Source organism: Malus domestica, chromosome 06 (genome assembly GCF_042453785.1).
Source record: "Malus domestica chromosome 06, GDT2T_hap1".
NCBI classification, from domain to species: domain Eukaryota; kingdom Viridiplantae; phylum Streptophyta; class Magnoliopsida; order Rosales; family Rosaceae; genus Malus; species Malus domestica.
In genome coordinates this window covers 14,109,771-14,125,597 of record NC_091666.1, presented here as the reverse complement: position 1 = coordinate 14,125,597, position 15,827 = coordinate 14,109,771, and the positions used below count along the sequence as shown (strand labels likewise).

The 15,827-nt window shown below is 37.4% G+C and overlaps 1 protein-coding gene and 2 long non-coding RNA genes across 4 annotated transcripts; all 3 read left to right on the top strand.

Moving 5' to 3' along the window:
• The first annotated feature begins 136 nt into the window (after window positions 1-136).
• On the top strand, window positions 137-5,204 carry LOC139196817 (uncharacterized). The gene is made up of 6 exons (XM_070823161.1): window positions 137-1,577; window positions 1,692-2,638; window positions 2,903-3,047; window positions 3,363-4,233; window positions 4,324-4,462; window positions 5,181-5,204. The coding sequence occupies exons 1-6, from the start codon at window positions 137-139 to the stop codon at window positions 5,202-5,204; spliced, it is 3,567 nt and encodes a 1,188-aa protein (XP_070679262.1).
• Window positions 5,205-5,385: 181 nt separating this feature from the next.
• On the top strand, window positions 5,386-7,117 carry LOC139197019 (uncharacterized). Its single transcript, XR_011581980.1, has 3 exons — window positions 5,386-5,611; window positions 6,035-6,101; window positions 6,908-7,117. It is a non-coding gene; the product is annotated as an uncharacterized lncRNA (long non-coding RNA).
• Window positions 7,118-12,915: 5,798 nt separating this feature from the next.
• LOC103409594 (uncharacterized) lies at window positions 12,916-15,506 on the top strand. 2 transcript variants are annotated; one of them, XR_525188.4, is made up of 3 exons: window positions 12,916-14,619; window positions 14,709-14,843; window positions 14,977-15,506. It is a non-coding gene; the product is annotated as an uncharacterized lncRNA (long non-coding RNA). The 2 variants fall into 2 exon arrangements; XR_525189.4 differs by having other exon boundaries at window positions 13,810-14,619; window positions 14,709-14,861.
• The last annotated feature ends 321 nt before the right edge of the window (window positions 15,507-15,827 follow it).

Below are 15,827 nucleotides of genomic sequence, written 5' to 3'. Positions count from 1 at the left end.
TACGTCACGCCCACGTGACGGCCAGCACACCTGGATCCCTCCGGATCAGGGTGTGTCAGTTTGGTATCAGAGCTTAGGTTGCAGTCCTGTAAATTGTTAATGTCTTAACGATCTTTTGATGTTTTCTGTCAGAATAATGCCGCCTCGTAGAGAGCGTAGGGAGTCCCGCCGTACTTCTGAACCTAATTTCCCGGATATTACTCAGTTAGGGGAAGCGATGGCCCAGGCTTTACAGAATGTGATTCGTCCTCCCCCTCCTCCGAGGACACCTCTGGAGACCATGTACAACTTGAAGTTAGATCGGTTTATGGGTAATGAAAGTCATGAGGGGGCAGAGAAATGGCTAGATCATATTGAGAAAACCTTCCAGGTGATGCAGAGTCAGGGGAATCTCCCTGCTAATAGGTGGGTGGAGACCACCACTTGGTTTCTGGGTCGTGAACCAGCAGCATGGTGGATAAATCAGGCTAGGTACATGTCACCTGAGACGGCAGCCGACTGGAAAGTATTCAAGGAGCATTTTATGAAGAGATTCGTTCCTCCTGAGTATATTGACCGTAAGAAGCAGGAATTCACCAGGTTGAAACAGAGAAATATGTCGGCACATGAATATTATAGAAAGTTTACTGATTTGTCTCGTTATGACACTGATATAGCTGGTAATCAGGGAGAGATGCTTCGACGTTTCAAGTTGGGATCTAAGAAGAAGTGGCGTACCTTTGCCAATGCACTTCCCTGCGCTGATTATCATGAGTATTTCGAGATTTTGGTTAGGATGGAGGACTCTGATAATCTTCCTGACAGTGAGGATGACGAGGACAAGAATGAGGGTCAGAAGAAGAATGACAAAGGTAAGGGTATTTCTATTCCTGGACCTCGACAGACTCAGAGTTTTAAGAAGAGTGGAGCGAGTTCGAGTTCTTCTAGTGGGGGATATAGTTTTACTGGCCCGAGGAGAGGTGGTGGAAGATTTTCTGGTGGACCCAGATTTCAGGGTCAGAGGGATGCTGGTGGATCTGGCGCTCCATGGTGCCGCCGTTGTAACTCCCGTCACCATGGTGAGTGTAGGAGAGGTTCTGGTGCTTGTTTTACGTGTGGGCAGATGGGACATCGGGCTTCTCAGTGCCCCCAGGGTCAGCAGAGACCGCAACAGACTAATATGCCACCTCCAGCACCAGTTCAGCAGAGTTTTGGACCGGGTGGTTATGGCCAGCCGAATCGTGGTGGTGCTTACCACTATCAGGGGGATGCGGCTCCGTATGCTTCCGGACCTTATCAGTATTCTCAGGAGCCTTATCCTCAGACAGGGTATTCTCAGGATTTTGGAGGTTATTCTTCTTATTCCTCTATGCCAGCTGGTGGATCGCAGTGGCATCAGGGAGGCCAGCCCCGTCAGGGGGAAGTTGCTACGGGTGGTGCAGGATCATCCAGGCAGCTTAGTCAGCCAGGTCAGGGGCGTAATCCTCAGGGACGAGGTAATCAGGGCAATAGAGGCCGAGGTGGACGACAGCAGGCTCAGGGGCGAATTAATCATATTTCTTTGCAGGAGGCTCAGAACCATCCAGACTTGATTATGGGTACGTTGAATGTTCTTGGTCATTTTGCTAAGGTTTTGATTGATTGTGGTGCTACGCACTCTGTGATTTCTCATACGTTTGCTCAAATAACCCAACCTCACCCTTCACCTCTAGGATTTGATTTAGAGTTTGCCATGCCTAGAGGAGATAAATGTTATGTGGATAGTGTGTATCTGGGGTGTCCAGTGATGGTTGAGGGCGTGATTATGTCCGCTGATCTTATTCCGTTAGATATTGTGGATTTTGATGTAATTTTAGGGGCCGATTGGTTACACCATAATCGTGCCCATATTGATTGTTATGGTAAATCAGTTACTTTTTATCGTCCTGGATTACCCGAGGTTACTTTTGTGGGCGAGAGAAGTGGGGTGAGACATGGAGTTATTTCTGCCATGAGGGCGAGGAAATTATTATCAAAGGGTTGTCAGGGATATTTGGCACATGTGGTATTAAATGATGTTGCTCCTACTAGTATAGAAGAAGTTGGTGTGGTCAAACATTATCCGGATGTATTCCCTGATGATTTGCCGGGATTACCACCAGACAGGGAGGTGGAATTCTCTATTGATTTGCTTCCAGGTACGGACCCTATATCTCTGACTCCTTATAGAATGGCTCCTGCTGAGTTGACGGAATTAAAAATCCAGTTGCAAGAATTACTTGATAAAGGTTTTATTCAACCTAGTTCTTCACCTTGGGGTGCTCCAGTATTATTTGTGAAGAAGAAGGATGGAACTCTTCGATTGTGTATTGATTATAGACAATTGAACCGGGTAACGATTAAAAACCGTTATCCATTGCCTCGCATTGATGATTTGTTTGATCAGCTGAAAGGTGCGTGTGTATTTTCTAAGATTGATTTGAGATCTGGGTATTATCAATTGAAGATTAAGGAAGATGATGTACCTAAGACGGCTTTCCGAACTCGGTACGGACATTATGAATTTTCGGTTATGCCGTTTGGGTTGACTAATGCACCTGCAGCTTTTATGAGATTAATGAATGAGGTATTCCAGAAATATCTTGATAAATTCGTTATTGTTTTTATTGACGATATTCTGGTATACTCTAAGTCCCAAGCAGATCATATCCGACACCTTAATTTGGTGTTAAGGAAATTAAGGGAGCATCAGTTGTATGCCAAGTTCAGTAAATGTCAGTTTTGGTTGACTGAAGTGGCATTTTTGGGGCATGTTGTATCAGCTCAAGGTATTCAAGTTGATCCTCAAAAGATTGCAGCAGTGGAGAATTGGGAGCAACCTCGAACCGTCACGGAGGTACGAAGTTTTCTTGGCTTAGCAGGTTATTATCGACGGTTCGTTCAGGATTTCTCTATGATTGCTTTACCGTTGACAAAGTTGACCAGGAAGGATGTTAAATTTGAGTGGGATGAGAATTGTGAGCGGAGTTTTCAACAATTGAAGTATTGCCTCACTCATGCACCGGTGTTGGTACTTCCCGACGATAGCGGTAATTTTGAGATATATAGTGATGCTTCATTAAATGGTTTGGGATGTGTTTTGATGCAGCATAATAAGGTGATTGCCTATGCTTCTAGGCAGTTGAAAAATCATGAAAGGAACTATCCTACTCACGATCTTGAATTGGCAGCAATTGTTTTTGCTTTGAAAATTTGGAGGCATTACTTGTATGGTGAGAAGTGTAAGATCTTCACTGATCACAAGAGTCTTCAGTATTTGTTTACTCAGCATGATCTTAATCTTCGTCAGCGAAGGTGGATGGAATTGTTAAGTGATTATGATTGTTCTATTGAATACCATCCAGGTCGTGCTAATGTAGTAGCGGATGCACTGAGTAGGAAACCTCAAGGTAGGCTTAATGCCTTATATGCGAGTCGTGTTCCTCTTCTTGCTGAATTGAGGACAACGGGGGTAAGGTTGGAAATTGAAGACCGAGATGGAGCTTTTCTTGCTAGTTTTCAAGTCAGGCCAGTTTTGGTGGACCGTATACTTGCAGCTCAGATGGTGAATGAGGAAGTTCAGGAGTTGGTTCAGTTAAGAAGTGAAGGGAAAAAGAAAGACCTCAGAATTCGGGAATCAGATGGTATGCTCATGCAAGAAGACAGAATGTATGTTCCGAATAATGAGGAATTGAAGAAGGAAATTCTGGATGAAGCACATTGTTCAGCTTATGCGATGCATCCGGGAGGAACAAAAATGTATCATACCATTCGACCATTTTATTATTGGCCGGGTATGAAAAGAGAAATTGCAGAATATGTGAGCAGGTGTATTATTTGCCAGCAAGTGAAAGCAGAAAGGAAGAAGCCCTTTGGGCGAATGCAACCCCTTCCTGTTCCCCAGTGGAAATGGGAAAATATAACAATGGATTTCGTGTATAAACTTCCTCGTACGCGAAATGGATTTGATGGTATTTGGGTGATTGTGGATCGACTCACCAAGTCTGCGCATTTCATTCCTGTGAGGGAGAAATACCCTCTGAATAAATTGGCTAAGTTGTTTATTTCGAAGATTGTCAAGTATCATGGAGTCCCAGTAAATATTATCTCCGATCGAGACCCGAGGTTTACTTCTAAATTTTGGGTGGCTTTTCAGGAAGCTCTGGGTACTCAATTACTGTATAGCACAGCTTATCATCCTCAAACTGATGGGCAATCAGAGAGGACCATTCAGACGTTGGAGGATATGTTGAGATCTTCAGTACTGCAATTTGGTGATTCTTGGCATGATCGTCTGGACTTAATGGAGTTTGCTTATAATAACAGTTTTCACTCGAGCATTGGTATGTCCCCATTCGAGGCACTTTATGGTAGGGCGTGTCGAACGCCATTATGTTGGTCTGAGGTTGGTGAACGGGTATTAGAAGGCCCTGAGATCGTGGATGAGACGACTCAAAATGTTCAGGTAATTAAGTCAAACCTGAAAGCAGCCCAGGATCGACATAAGAGTTTAGCGGATCGGCATACTACTGATCGAGTGTATGATGTGGGTGATTGGGTATTCTTGAAATTGTCGCCTTGGAGAGGTGTGGTACGATTTGGGAAAAGAGGAAAGCTAAGTCCGAGATATATTGGACCTTATGTGATCATTGAAAGAGTTGGTGAAGTTGCCTACCGGTTGGAACTGCCTCCGGAGTTATCTAAGGTCCATAATGTGTTCCATGTCTCTATGCTTCGGCATTATGTTTCTGATCCTTCTCATGTGATTCCTCCTCAACCGTTAGAGATTAATCCGGATTTGACTTATGATGAGGAACCGGTCACTATCTTGGATTGGAAAGATAAGGTTCTAAGGAACAAGACGGTGAGTTTGGTCAAGGTGTTGTGGAGGAACCATTCTGCAGAGGAAGCTACTTGGGAGACGGAAGACCGGATGAGAGAGATGTACCCAAGATTATTCTACGAGTATTGAATTATGATTTGGTTATGGGAATTTCGGGGACGAAATTCTATAAGGAGGGGAGATTGTCACAGCCCGTCCCGGAGGTACTTTTGACGGGAATGTGAAATGACAGAATTGCCCTTATTGGACATTAAGGTACGTAGGTACGTAACGTTATTTTGAAAATAGCATTGGTTGGATGGGATTTTATTGGAAATTGATTTGTGGTATGTTTGGTTAGGATGAAATGGAGGGTGTGGATTAATTTGGACCACACATGACCTTCCTCTCTCCCTCTCCTTTCCCCCGTGCTTTCCCTGTCTCTGTCTCTCTCTCTCGACTTCACACACACACACCCATATCGTACGGACCTTCACCCAAAACCCTTCGAAACTCAACGGATCGGGGCAAATAAGGTATGTATCTTCATCGTTTTGACGTCCTGAGTTCATTGGTGCTAGTTTTAGGAAGTGAAACCTTCGATTTCACGTAGATCCCGAACCTCCATTTTTGAGGTACTGTTCATGCGAACGTAAAATGTTGTGTTTCAGGAGATTTCAAGCTTGTGGTGAGCTTTAGGAGGTCCTAAGGAAGCTCGGGGACGTTCGTTGGAGAATTTTGGACGCCGGGATCGTAGGTTTCAAGTTTGGCCGAACCCTTGGTTTTTGCAAGGTGAGATTTCGTAGTTTTTAGGCCCTAAAACTAGTCCAACGTGATAGTACACTCTTAGGGCTTCAATTTGGTATAAAATACGAAGAAAATGGGTGAAAAACGAAGGAGAATAGTGAGTTTGAAAATCGGCCGGAGTTCGGCCGGAGTCCGGCCACCGGAGAACCAGTCCGGCGAGACCTGCGAAGAAGACGACACGTGCGCTGCACGTGCTGCGCGTGGCCAGCGCGTGGACCCGTGCCACGTGTGGCGCGTGGGGGCGCGTGGGGCTTCCAAAAATTTTTCTAAAAATTTCCCGACGCTCGTGACGTCGAGTAGGTCGATGTGGTATATTCATATACCAAAATTGAGCATCGTATGAGAAGTTATTTCGAATTATTGGTGATATGCTTAAAATTAATGTTTTTATAGTTGTTTCGCATATAGGTGAGACGTATCCCGAGGACGACCGCATCCAGGGACGCCACGGGGGTTACGACCCGTCGACTTATCAGTGAGTGGGCAGTTTTGTTTTCGTATTACCTATATACTATTGTTTTTCCCAGAAAAATGCTTTTATGCGAAATTATGTTTTGAAAATGCCATGCATAGAATTATTTGGAAAATGTGAATTTCATATGAGTTATATGATTGATATATGATGCATACATGTTGCATGGTGCTGTGGAGGCACAGGTAAGTCAGGTGAGTTCGTTTATTCATTGAATTGTTGTTGTTGAGATGTTTGAGCTCATAATCTGCACCCTAGGTGTTAGTGCTTATATTATTCACCACACCGCACGCTCGCCTTGGATCCAAGTAGGTGGATGTCGTACAGACCATGTGAGGGTTCCGACATGCTAGTCGTACAGATCACTAGGCGTGATTCCGACTAGTGGGTGACCTTAGATATGCGCGCTGATGATATGATGAGAGAAGCACTAGAGCGTATTTTTACACCTTTCATCGTATAGACTACCTTACGTAGTTCCGAGTGATGTGCAGAGTAGGGCCGTATAGGTCACTGTGGTGACTCCGGCTTAGTGAGATATTGAGCTATTGAATTAATCGTATAGGACCAACTGCAGGGTCTCCGATTGATTCCTTATTTCACCTGATTTATATTTTGATTTATGGCATGGCATGTTTTCTTGAAAATGTTAAAGATTTGAGATTTAAATGTTGAGACTTTATATGGTTATATAATTTCTGGGAAAGTATACAGGTTTTTACGGCGAGGGGATATAACTGTTTTAATGAAATGTTTTGGAAAACTAATTTGTTTTACTGACCCACTCATTTTGTTTTGCGCCCCTCCAGGTTCTAGTTTAACGGTGGTTGGCTCACGAGGTCCTTTCCGGCTTTCTGACAGATTTGGGACATGTAGGACTCACCTGAGGGTGATGTATTCTTATTTTAGTCCTACTTGACTGCAGTTAACCTATGCTCTGAACTTATGTGTTTACTTGTAACTCGTCCGGTTATGTCCGTAGGTGGTTATGTTGAGTTTGGTTTGAATTTCTGTTGATTTATGTTGTTGTTACGCTTCCGTGTCGTGCTTATGGTTACGTCACGCCCACGTGACGGCCAGCACACCTGGATCCCTCCGGATCAGGGTGTGTCATACACAATCCAAGATTGCATACGTAAAAAATCCTAAAAAACAAACATTCAGAGATTACGTAACGGAACAAAAGTTTTCGACGGTTATAAACGAAAAATCACAATTTAACGGTTATTTTAACTCCGATTTTGATGAATTTTTACAGATACACTCCTCGACCCTATAAGAATGTAATGAATAAATTTGATCTTTAATTTAAAATATTTACAATAGTGGATACCACAAAAACTTATTTTATACTTAATAGAAATATAATACTAACTCTAAGTGTTTGTTTAATCTACCGTTTTGACACAATATGCATTCTACGAAATTTTTTTCAACGATCCAACCGTCAAACTTATTTGTACACATTCCGAGATCGCATACGTAAAAAATCGTAAAAAACAAACATTCAGAGATTACGTAATGGAACAAAGGTTTTCGACGATTATAAACGAAAAATCACAATTTAACGGTTATTTTATCTCCGATTTTGATACTTTTTTTACAGATAGACTCCTCAACCTATAAGAATGTAATGAATAAATTTGATCTTTAATTTAAAGTATTTACACAGGTGGATACCACAAAAACTTATTTTATACTTAATAGAAGTATAATATTAACTCTAAGTGTTTGTTTAATTTACTGTTTTGACGCAATATGCATTCTACAAAAAAAATTTGAACGATCCAACCATCAAACTTATTTGTACACATTCCGAGATCGCATACGTAAAAAATCATAAAAAACAAACATTCAGAGATTACGTAACAGAACAAAAGTTTTCGACGGTTATAAATGAAAAATCACAATTTAACGGTTATTTTAGCTCCGATTTTGATGATTTTTTACAAATACACTCCTCGACCCTATAAGAATGTAATGAATAAATTTGATCTTTAATTTAAAGTATTTACACTAGTGGATACCACAAAAACGTATTCTATACTTAATAGAAGTATAATATTAACTCTAAGTGTTTGTTTAATCTACCGTTTTGACGCAATATGCATTCTACGAAACTTTTTTCAACGATCCAACCGTCAAACTTATTTGTACACATTCCGAGATCGCATACGTAAAAAATTGTAAAAAACAAACATTCAGACATTACGTAATGGAACAAAAGTTTTCGACGATTATAAACGAAAAATCACAATTTAACGGTTATTTTATCTCCGATTTTGATGATTTTTTACAGATACACCCCTCGACCCTATAAGAATGTAATGAATAAATTTGATCTTTAATTTAAAGTATTTACACTAGTGGATACCACAAAAACTTATTTTATACTTAATAGAAGTATAATATTAACTCTAAGTGTTTGTTTAATCTACCGTTTTGACGCAATATGCATTCTACAAAACTTTTTTCAACGATCCAACCGTCAAACTTATTTGTACACATTCCGAGATCGCATACGTAAAAAATCATAAAAAAACAAACATTCAGATATTACGTAACAGAACAAAAGTTTTCGATGGTTATAAATGAAAAATCACAATTTAACGGTTATTTTAGCTCCGATTTTGATGATTTTTTACAAATACACTCCTCGACCCTATAAGAATGTAATGAATAAATTTGATCTTTAATTTAAAGTATTTACACTAGTGGATACCACAAAAACTTATTTTATACTTAATAGAAGTATAATATTAACTCTAAGTGTTTGTTTAATCTACCGTTTTGACGCAATATGCATTCTACGAAACGTTTTTCAACGATCCAACCGTCAAACTTATTTGTACACATTCCAAGATCGCATACGTAAAAAAATTGTAAAAAACAAACATTCAGAGATTACGTAATGGAACAAAAGTTTTCGACGGTTATAAACGAAAAATCACAATTTAACGGTTATTTTATCTCCGATTTTGATGATTTTTTACAGATACACTCTTCGACCCTATAAGAATGTAATGAATAAATTTGATCTTTAATTTAAAGTATTACACTAGTGGATACCACAAAAACTTATTTTATACTTAATAGAAGTATAATATTAACTCTAAGTGTTTGTTTAATGTACTGTTTTGACGCAATATGCATTCTACAAAAAAAATGTTCAATGATCCAACCGTCAAACTTATTTGTACACATTCCGAGATCGCATACGTAAAAAATCATAAAAAACAAACATTCAGAGATTACGTAACGGAACAAAAGTTTTCGACGGTTATAAATGAAAAATCATAATTTAACGGTTATTTTAGCTTCGATTTTGATGATTTTTTACAAATACACTCCTCGACCCTATAAGAATGTAATGAATAAATTTGATCTTTAATTTAAAGTATTTATACTAGTGGATACCATAAAAACTTATTTTATACTTAATAGAAGTATAATATTAACTCTAAGTGTTTGTTTAATCTACTGTTTTGACGCAATATGCATTCTACAAAACTTTTTTCAATGATCCAACCATCAATCTTATTTGTACACATTCTGAGATCGCATACGTAAAAAAATCATAAAAAAAAAACATTCAGAGATTACGTAACGGAACAAAAGTTTTCGACGGTTATAAACGAAAAATCACAATTTAACGGTTATTTTAGCTCCGATTTTGATGAATTTTTACAGATACACTCCTCGACCCTATAAGAATGTAATGAATAAATTTGATCTTTAATTTAAAGTATTTACAATAGTGGATACCACAAAAATTTATTTTATACTTAATAGAAGTATAATATTAACTCTAAGTGTTTGTTTAATCTACCGTTTTGACACAATATGCATTCTACGAATTTGTTTTCAACGATCTAACCGTCAAACTTATTTGTACACATTCCGAGATCGCATACGTAAAAAATCGTAAAAAACAAACATTCAGAGATTACGTAATGGAACAAAAGTTTTCGACGGTTATAAACGAAAAATCACAATTTAACGGTTATTTTATCTCCGATTTTGATACTTTTTTACAGATAGACTCCTCGACCAATAAGAATGTAATGAATAAATTTGATCTTTAATTTAAAGTACTTACAATAGTGGATACCACAAAAACTTATTTTATACTTAATAGTAGTATAATATTAACTCTAAGTGTTTGTTTAATCTACTGTTTTGACGCAATATGCATTCTACAAAACTTTTTTCAATGATCCAACCGTCAAACTTATTTGTACACATTCCGAGATCGCATACGTAAAAAATCATAAAAAACAAATATTCAGAGATTACGTAATGGAACAAAAGTTGTCGACGATTATAAACGAAAAATCACAATTTAACGGTTATTTTAGCTCCGCTTTTGATGATTTTTTACAAATACACTCATCGACCCTATAAGAATGTAATGAATAAATTTGATCTTTAATTTAAAGTATTTACACTAGTGGATACTGCAAAAATTTATTTTATACTTAATAAAAGTATAATATTAACTCCAAGTGTTTGTTTAATCTATCGTTTTGACGCAATATAGATTCTAAAAAAAAAATTTCAACGATCCAACCGTCAAACTTATTTGTACACATTCCAAGATCGCATATGTAAAAAATCGTAAGAAACAAACATTCAGAGATTACGTAATGGAACAAAAGTTTTCGACGATTATAAACGAAAAATCACAATTTAACGGTTATTTTAGCTCCGATTTTGATGATTTTTTACAGATACACTCCTCGACCCTATAAGAATGTAATGAATAAATTTGATCTTTAATTTAAAGTATTTACACTAGTGGATACCACAAAAACTTATTTTATACTTAATAGAAGTATAATATTAACTCTAAGTGTTTGTTTAATATACCGTTTTGACGCAATATGCATTATACGAAACTTTTTTCAACGATCCAACCGTCAAACTTATTTGTACACATTCCGAGATTGCAAAGTTAAAAAATCGTAAAAAACAAACATTCAGAGATTACGTAATGGAACAAAAGTTTTCGACGGTTATAAACGAAAAATTACAATTTAACGGTTATTTTAGCTTCGATTTTGATGATTTTGTACATATACACTCTTCGACCCTATAAGAATGTAATGAATAAATTTGATCTTTAATTTAAAGCATTTACATTTTTTTATATATGAGTGATTGTATATATATATTTTTACATTTTTTACACTTCTACAATAATTATTATTAATTTTATTAATTTTTCCCTCAAATAAAAAACATTATTCATGAGGGTTTGAAGGATTTTAAAAATCTAAACGATAATATAAGTGTAACAATTATCTATTCGTAGAGGAATAATGATAAATCACAAGTGTTTATATATTCTTTCACATTTTTCATACTTGTATGTATGTCTTCTTAGTTCTTGCATATACAAATACTATACTAGTATATTTTAATTTTGGACAAGAATATGTTATGTAAAATTTATCCTAGTAATGATAGTAAGGAACTCTCATAATAAAAATAAATAATGACTAAAACTTTTTTATTTTATTTTATTTTATAATTTATATAGAATGATAATACAAAACTATATATTTAATATAGAATATATTGTATATATTAATATGACTATTGTATTTTATAATAAATCTTTTAGTAATTAAACTTTAAAATTATTAAAATAATTTTGTTCTTAACGGGTCGAAACGGGTTACCCACGTGTTACCCGCGTGTATACCTGTTAAGAACCCGTTATTAACGGGTTCTTAACGGGTCACCCGATAGTGACCCGATAAGTTATCGTGTTGACCCGAAACCCGTTATTTTCGTGTCGTTTTCGTGTCGTGTCACCGTGTCGTGTCAAAAACTGCCAAGTCTACTATCATCCTTTCTTAATTGGGATTGTTAGTTGCTTGGTTTTAAATTGTTTGTATATTCCATTACTCTTTATCGCTTCCGCTTTGCGCACATGGCTACGTCACTCTCACGTGACGGCCAGCACGTCTCGACTTCGGTCGGGGTGTGTCATTATACTTCATGGAAGTAAAGAATATTCTTGTTTTGGAATCCATTCTTTACAAGGGGGCATTCTATGAAACTAGTTTCCATCATCCAATCGTTAAACATGTTTGCATATAATTCGAGATCTCCTACACCAAAAATCACCCAAAAAAGCCGTTGGGAGATTAGGTAGCATGACAAAATTATTTGACGGTTAGAAACTAAAATTTACAACTGTAGAAGAATAAGATGAATGAACTTGATCATAAATTTAAAATAGTGGATACAACAAAAACTTACATTATACTTAATGAAAGTATAGGACAAAAGTGTTTTGGAAGCAATTCTTTACAAGGGGCACACATTCTATGAAACTAGTTTCCACGATCTAACCGTCAAATATGTTTGCATATACTTCGAGATCTTTTATGCCAAAAATGACCCAAATAAAAAATGTTGTAGATTAGGTAACACGATGAAATCATTCGACAGTTAGAAACTAAAATTCACAATCTAACAGTCATTTTAGCTTCGATTTTGTTCATTTTTTTACAAATACAATCTTCATGATGTAGAAGAATAAGATGAACAAACCTGATCATGAATTTAAAACATTTAAAATAGTGGATATAACAAAAACATACAATAAACTCTTAAGTGTTTTGGAATCCATTCCTTACAAGAGGGCATGCGTTCTACGAAACTGGTTTCTCCCCATTTTTGTTTCAACAATTTAAATATTTCTGGTAATGTAGCCTAATGGAGTTTTTATGTTTGCCCCAACGAAATGTTAGGTCTTGAACATGTGTCAAAATTTTTAAAACCTTTGCTCGAAGAACCTTTTGTTGGGCAAATGTTTAAAAAGTTATAACCCCAGAACCTTCTTCTTTCTTCTTCCTGCAAAGTCTCTACAAGCTCTCTCTCCCTCTCTCTCTCTCTCTCAGTAATCTCTCTCTCAAATCCTCTCTCTACCTTATTCCTAACAATTGGAAGTCTCTCTCTCTCTCCCTAGTGTTTATTTTTTATTTTTCATTTCGAAGTTGTGAGGATTGTTAAGAGATTGTGATTAGTGGATTAATTATGTTAGGATTTCAATTGAAATTGTGATTGTTTATTGTGTGATTTGATTTGAAATATTTTGTGATTTGTGGAGTGGGATGGGTACAGGGACTCGTACAGTGGGATGAGGTGGGTACGGGGACGTGTATGGTGGGGTAGGGTGGGTATGAGGACCTGTATAGTGGTGAGGGTGAGGGCGCGTGGGTATTGGCCACGGGGAAATCGTGGTGGTGAGTGAGAATGATGATGCTGGTGTGGCCATGGGTAGTGGTGGTGGTGGGGTGGGTGATGGTGAAACTTTTGAAATTTAGCAGGTTTTATGAAATTTTAGGAGGTTTTATAAAATTTTAGGAAAGTTTTGAAATGCTAGCCAATTTTAGAAATTATTTGTAATGCTAGGAAATTTAGTAATTACTTGAAATGATAGGCAATTTTAGAAATTGTTTGAAATTTTAGTCAATTCTAGAAATATGTGAAACTTTTGAAATACATTAGAAATTCTGTGGAATTTTAGAAATTTTAGGGAATTTTAGATTTTTTTTTGAAATCTTAGGCAATTTTAGAAATTGTTAACTTTTAGGAAATTTTAGCAAATTTTAGAAATTATGTGATCTTTTCCACAAATGTCTTCGTGTTTGATCACGAGTGGTCACCATTCTGCTTCCACCTCTGCTCAAAGTGCGCAGTCAGCCCTAGTGCCACCTTAGCGGCCAACAAGACTCAAACGGACACTACAGAGTTAGTTGTCGGCGCGAGTACGTCTCTGTCATTAACCTAGGTCGTTAGATCTGCTAGGCGGCTCCACAATAGCAATTGGCACCAGCCTATGCCAACACTTGCCCCCGCCCTCATCCCAACCTTTTCCGGGCAACGCAGAGGCCAATTCAGCGACTGTGGAGGATGAGGGGAATGGAAACCTCCCCACCGGCCTGAGGAGTAAAAGATCTTAGAGGATTTGTCTAGGGTTGGCGACCAACCAGATCATTTTGGTCACACATAAGAGGTTCCGAGTTGTATACTTCCCCAAGTACTGCCGAACGAGTGCTAAAGTTAATAGTTTGTTGACTCATGATTGTGGTGGCCTCATCCGCACCAAATGCCCCCTGGATGCCAATTCATGGAAGACGCACAAGGACCCGATTCGTGCCAAGATGAACCGAGAGATTTCCATAATTATACAATAACTTTCTTACTTTAATATTTGTTTTCCATTAACTTATTTTATGTGGTTTTAAACTAAACCTCTTTTTTTTTTTTTGGATATTTCAGGCCAACTTCAAGTGGAATGAGCGGGACAAAGCTTTTTTTTTGCTTACACAGACTGGGTGTAGAGCGGTTGATATAAGGAGTGGAGATACAAGCTACAAGAGTGTTACGAAAGTTTTCCTATGCCTGAAGTAACTCTTACAGAATAGAACCACCCCAAGAGTTTGTGAAGATAGTTGTTGAGTGGCAGTGGTTGTGCACTAATTTTTAGCGTAAAAAATATCAGGTAATCAAATTTTTTTTTATATTTAATTTAAGCTCAATTTTTATACTTTTATTTAATTTAAATTAATATATTTTAATGGACATAAAAAGATTGGCGGCACATAAAGGTAACTAGGAGAAGAAGTCGTACTTTCACCACTTCGTTCTCGACACCTATCTTATTGGGTAGAGAAACGGCAAGCGGCTGAGGAGCATTTCCCGCAGGTGGTGGTTTGGGGCAACGAGGTTGTGAATGGAATTGATGTAAATATTCATTTCTATGTTTAAATTGTAAATTTCATTACAATAAATAAGGTTTAAATTATTATCGATAATCTTACTTTATTTCCCTTTTTTTTTGTGGGCTTCTATGATTCAGAAGAAGGATGAGTACCTAGCCAACCTTTCCTAGCAACAATTGGATATGCCTATGGAAGAGCTGACACCTAATTCAGAGCTGTCTCTTTATTTGCTCATGGATGGGGTTGGGTGAAGGAAAGGCAAGGAGGTTTGCGGCCTAGGAACAGGTCGGATTTAGGAAGTCAGAAGGTTTTCATCTTCAGTTAGCTCTAATCTATCGACCGAGATTGATTCCAGACTTAAGCAATTGTAGACAGAGTTGGCATGCCAAAGGGAAAAAGGTGAGCGCTTGACACATGCTGTTGTAAAAGATCGAGAATTAATGCACTTGTACATCGCTGTCGTGGCCCAGTCCTTGTTAGCTTCTATCATCAGGATTCCCAAGCTCCCAACCGAGCTTTTGTAACCATTTCGCCAATCACCCCGGCAACCACCATAATAGTTTACGTTTTTTTAATTTAGTCTTGGTAATATAATAGTATGAACAATTCTATTTTAGTTGTAAATATCATTATTTTTATTTATTTATTATAATTATTGTTTTTAAAATTTAGAATTAAATAAATAATTTAATATAAACTGTGTTTTTAACATATTTTTTAATTTAAAAAATAGGCCGACAGACATTTTGTCGAGCAGAAGTTTAACAGAATTTTAAGTTTAGTTTTGTAGAGTTTGCCCGACGACTAGGCCGTCAGATCAATCTCTTTACATTTTTTAATTATGTGCTAGCCGATGAGATACTATTTTTTTGAGTTGCTTCTATTGGCTTAATTCAGTCAACGCATATTCGCCCAACAATTGCATTCATTGGTTTAACGTATATTTGGCCGAGAAAATTTGTATTCGTAGTTTAAGTTTCGGTCGTTA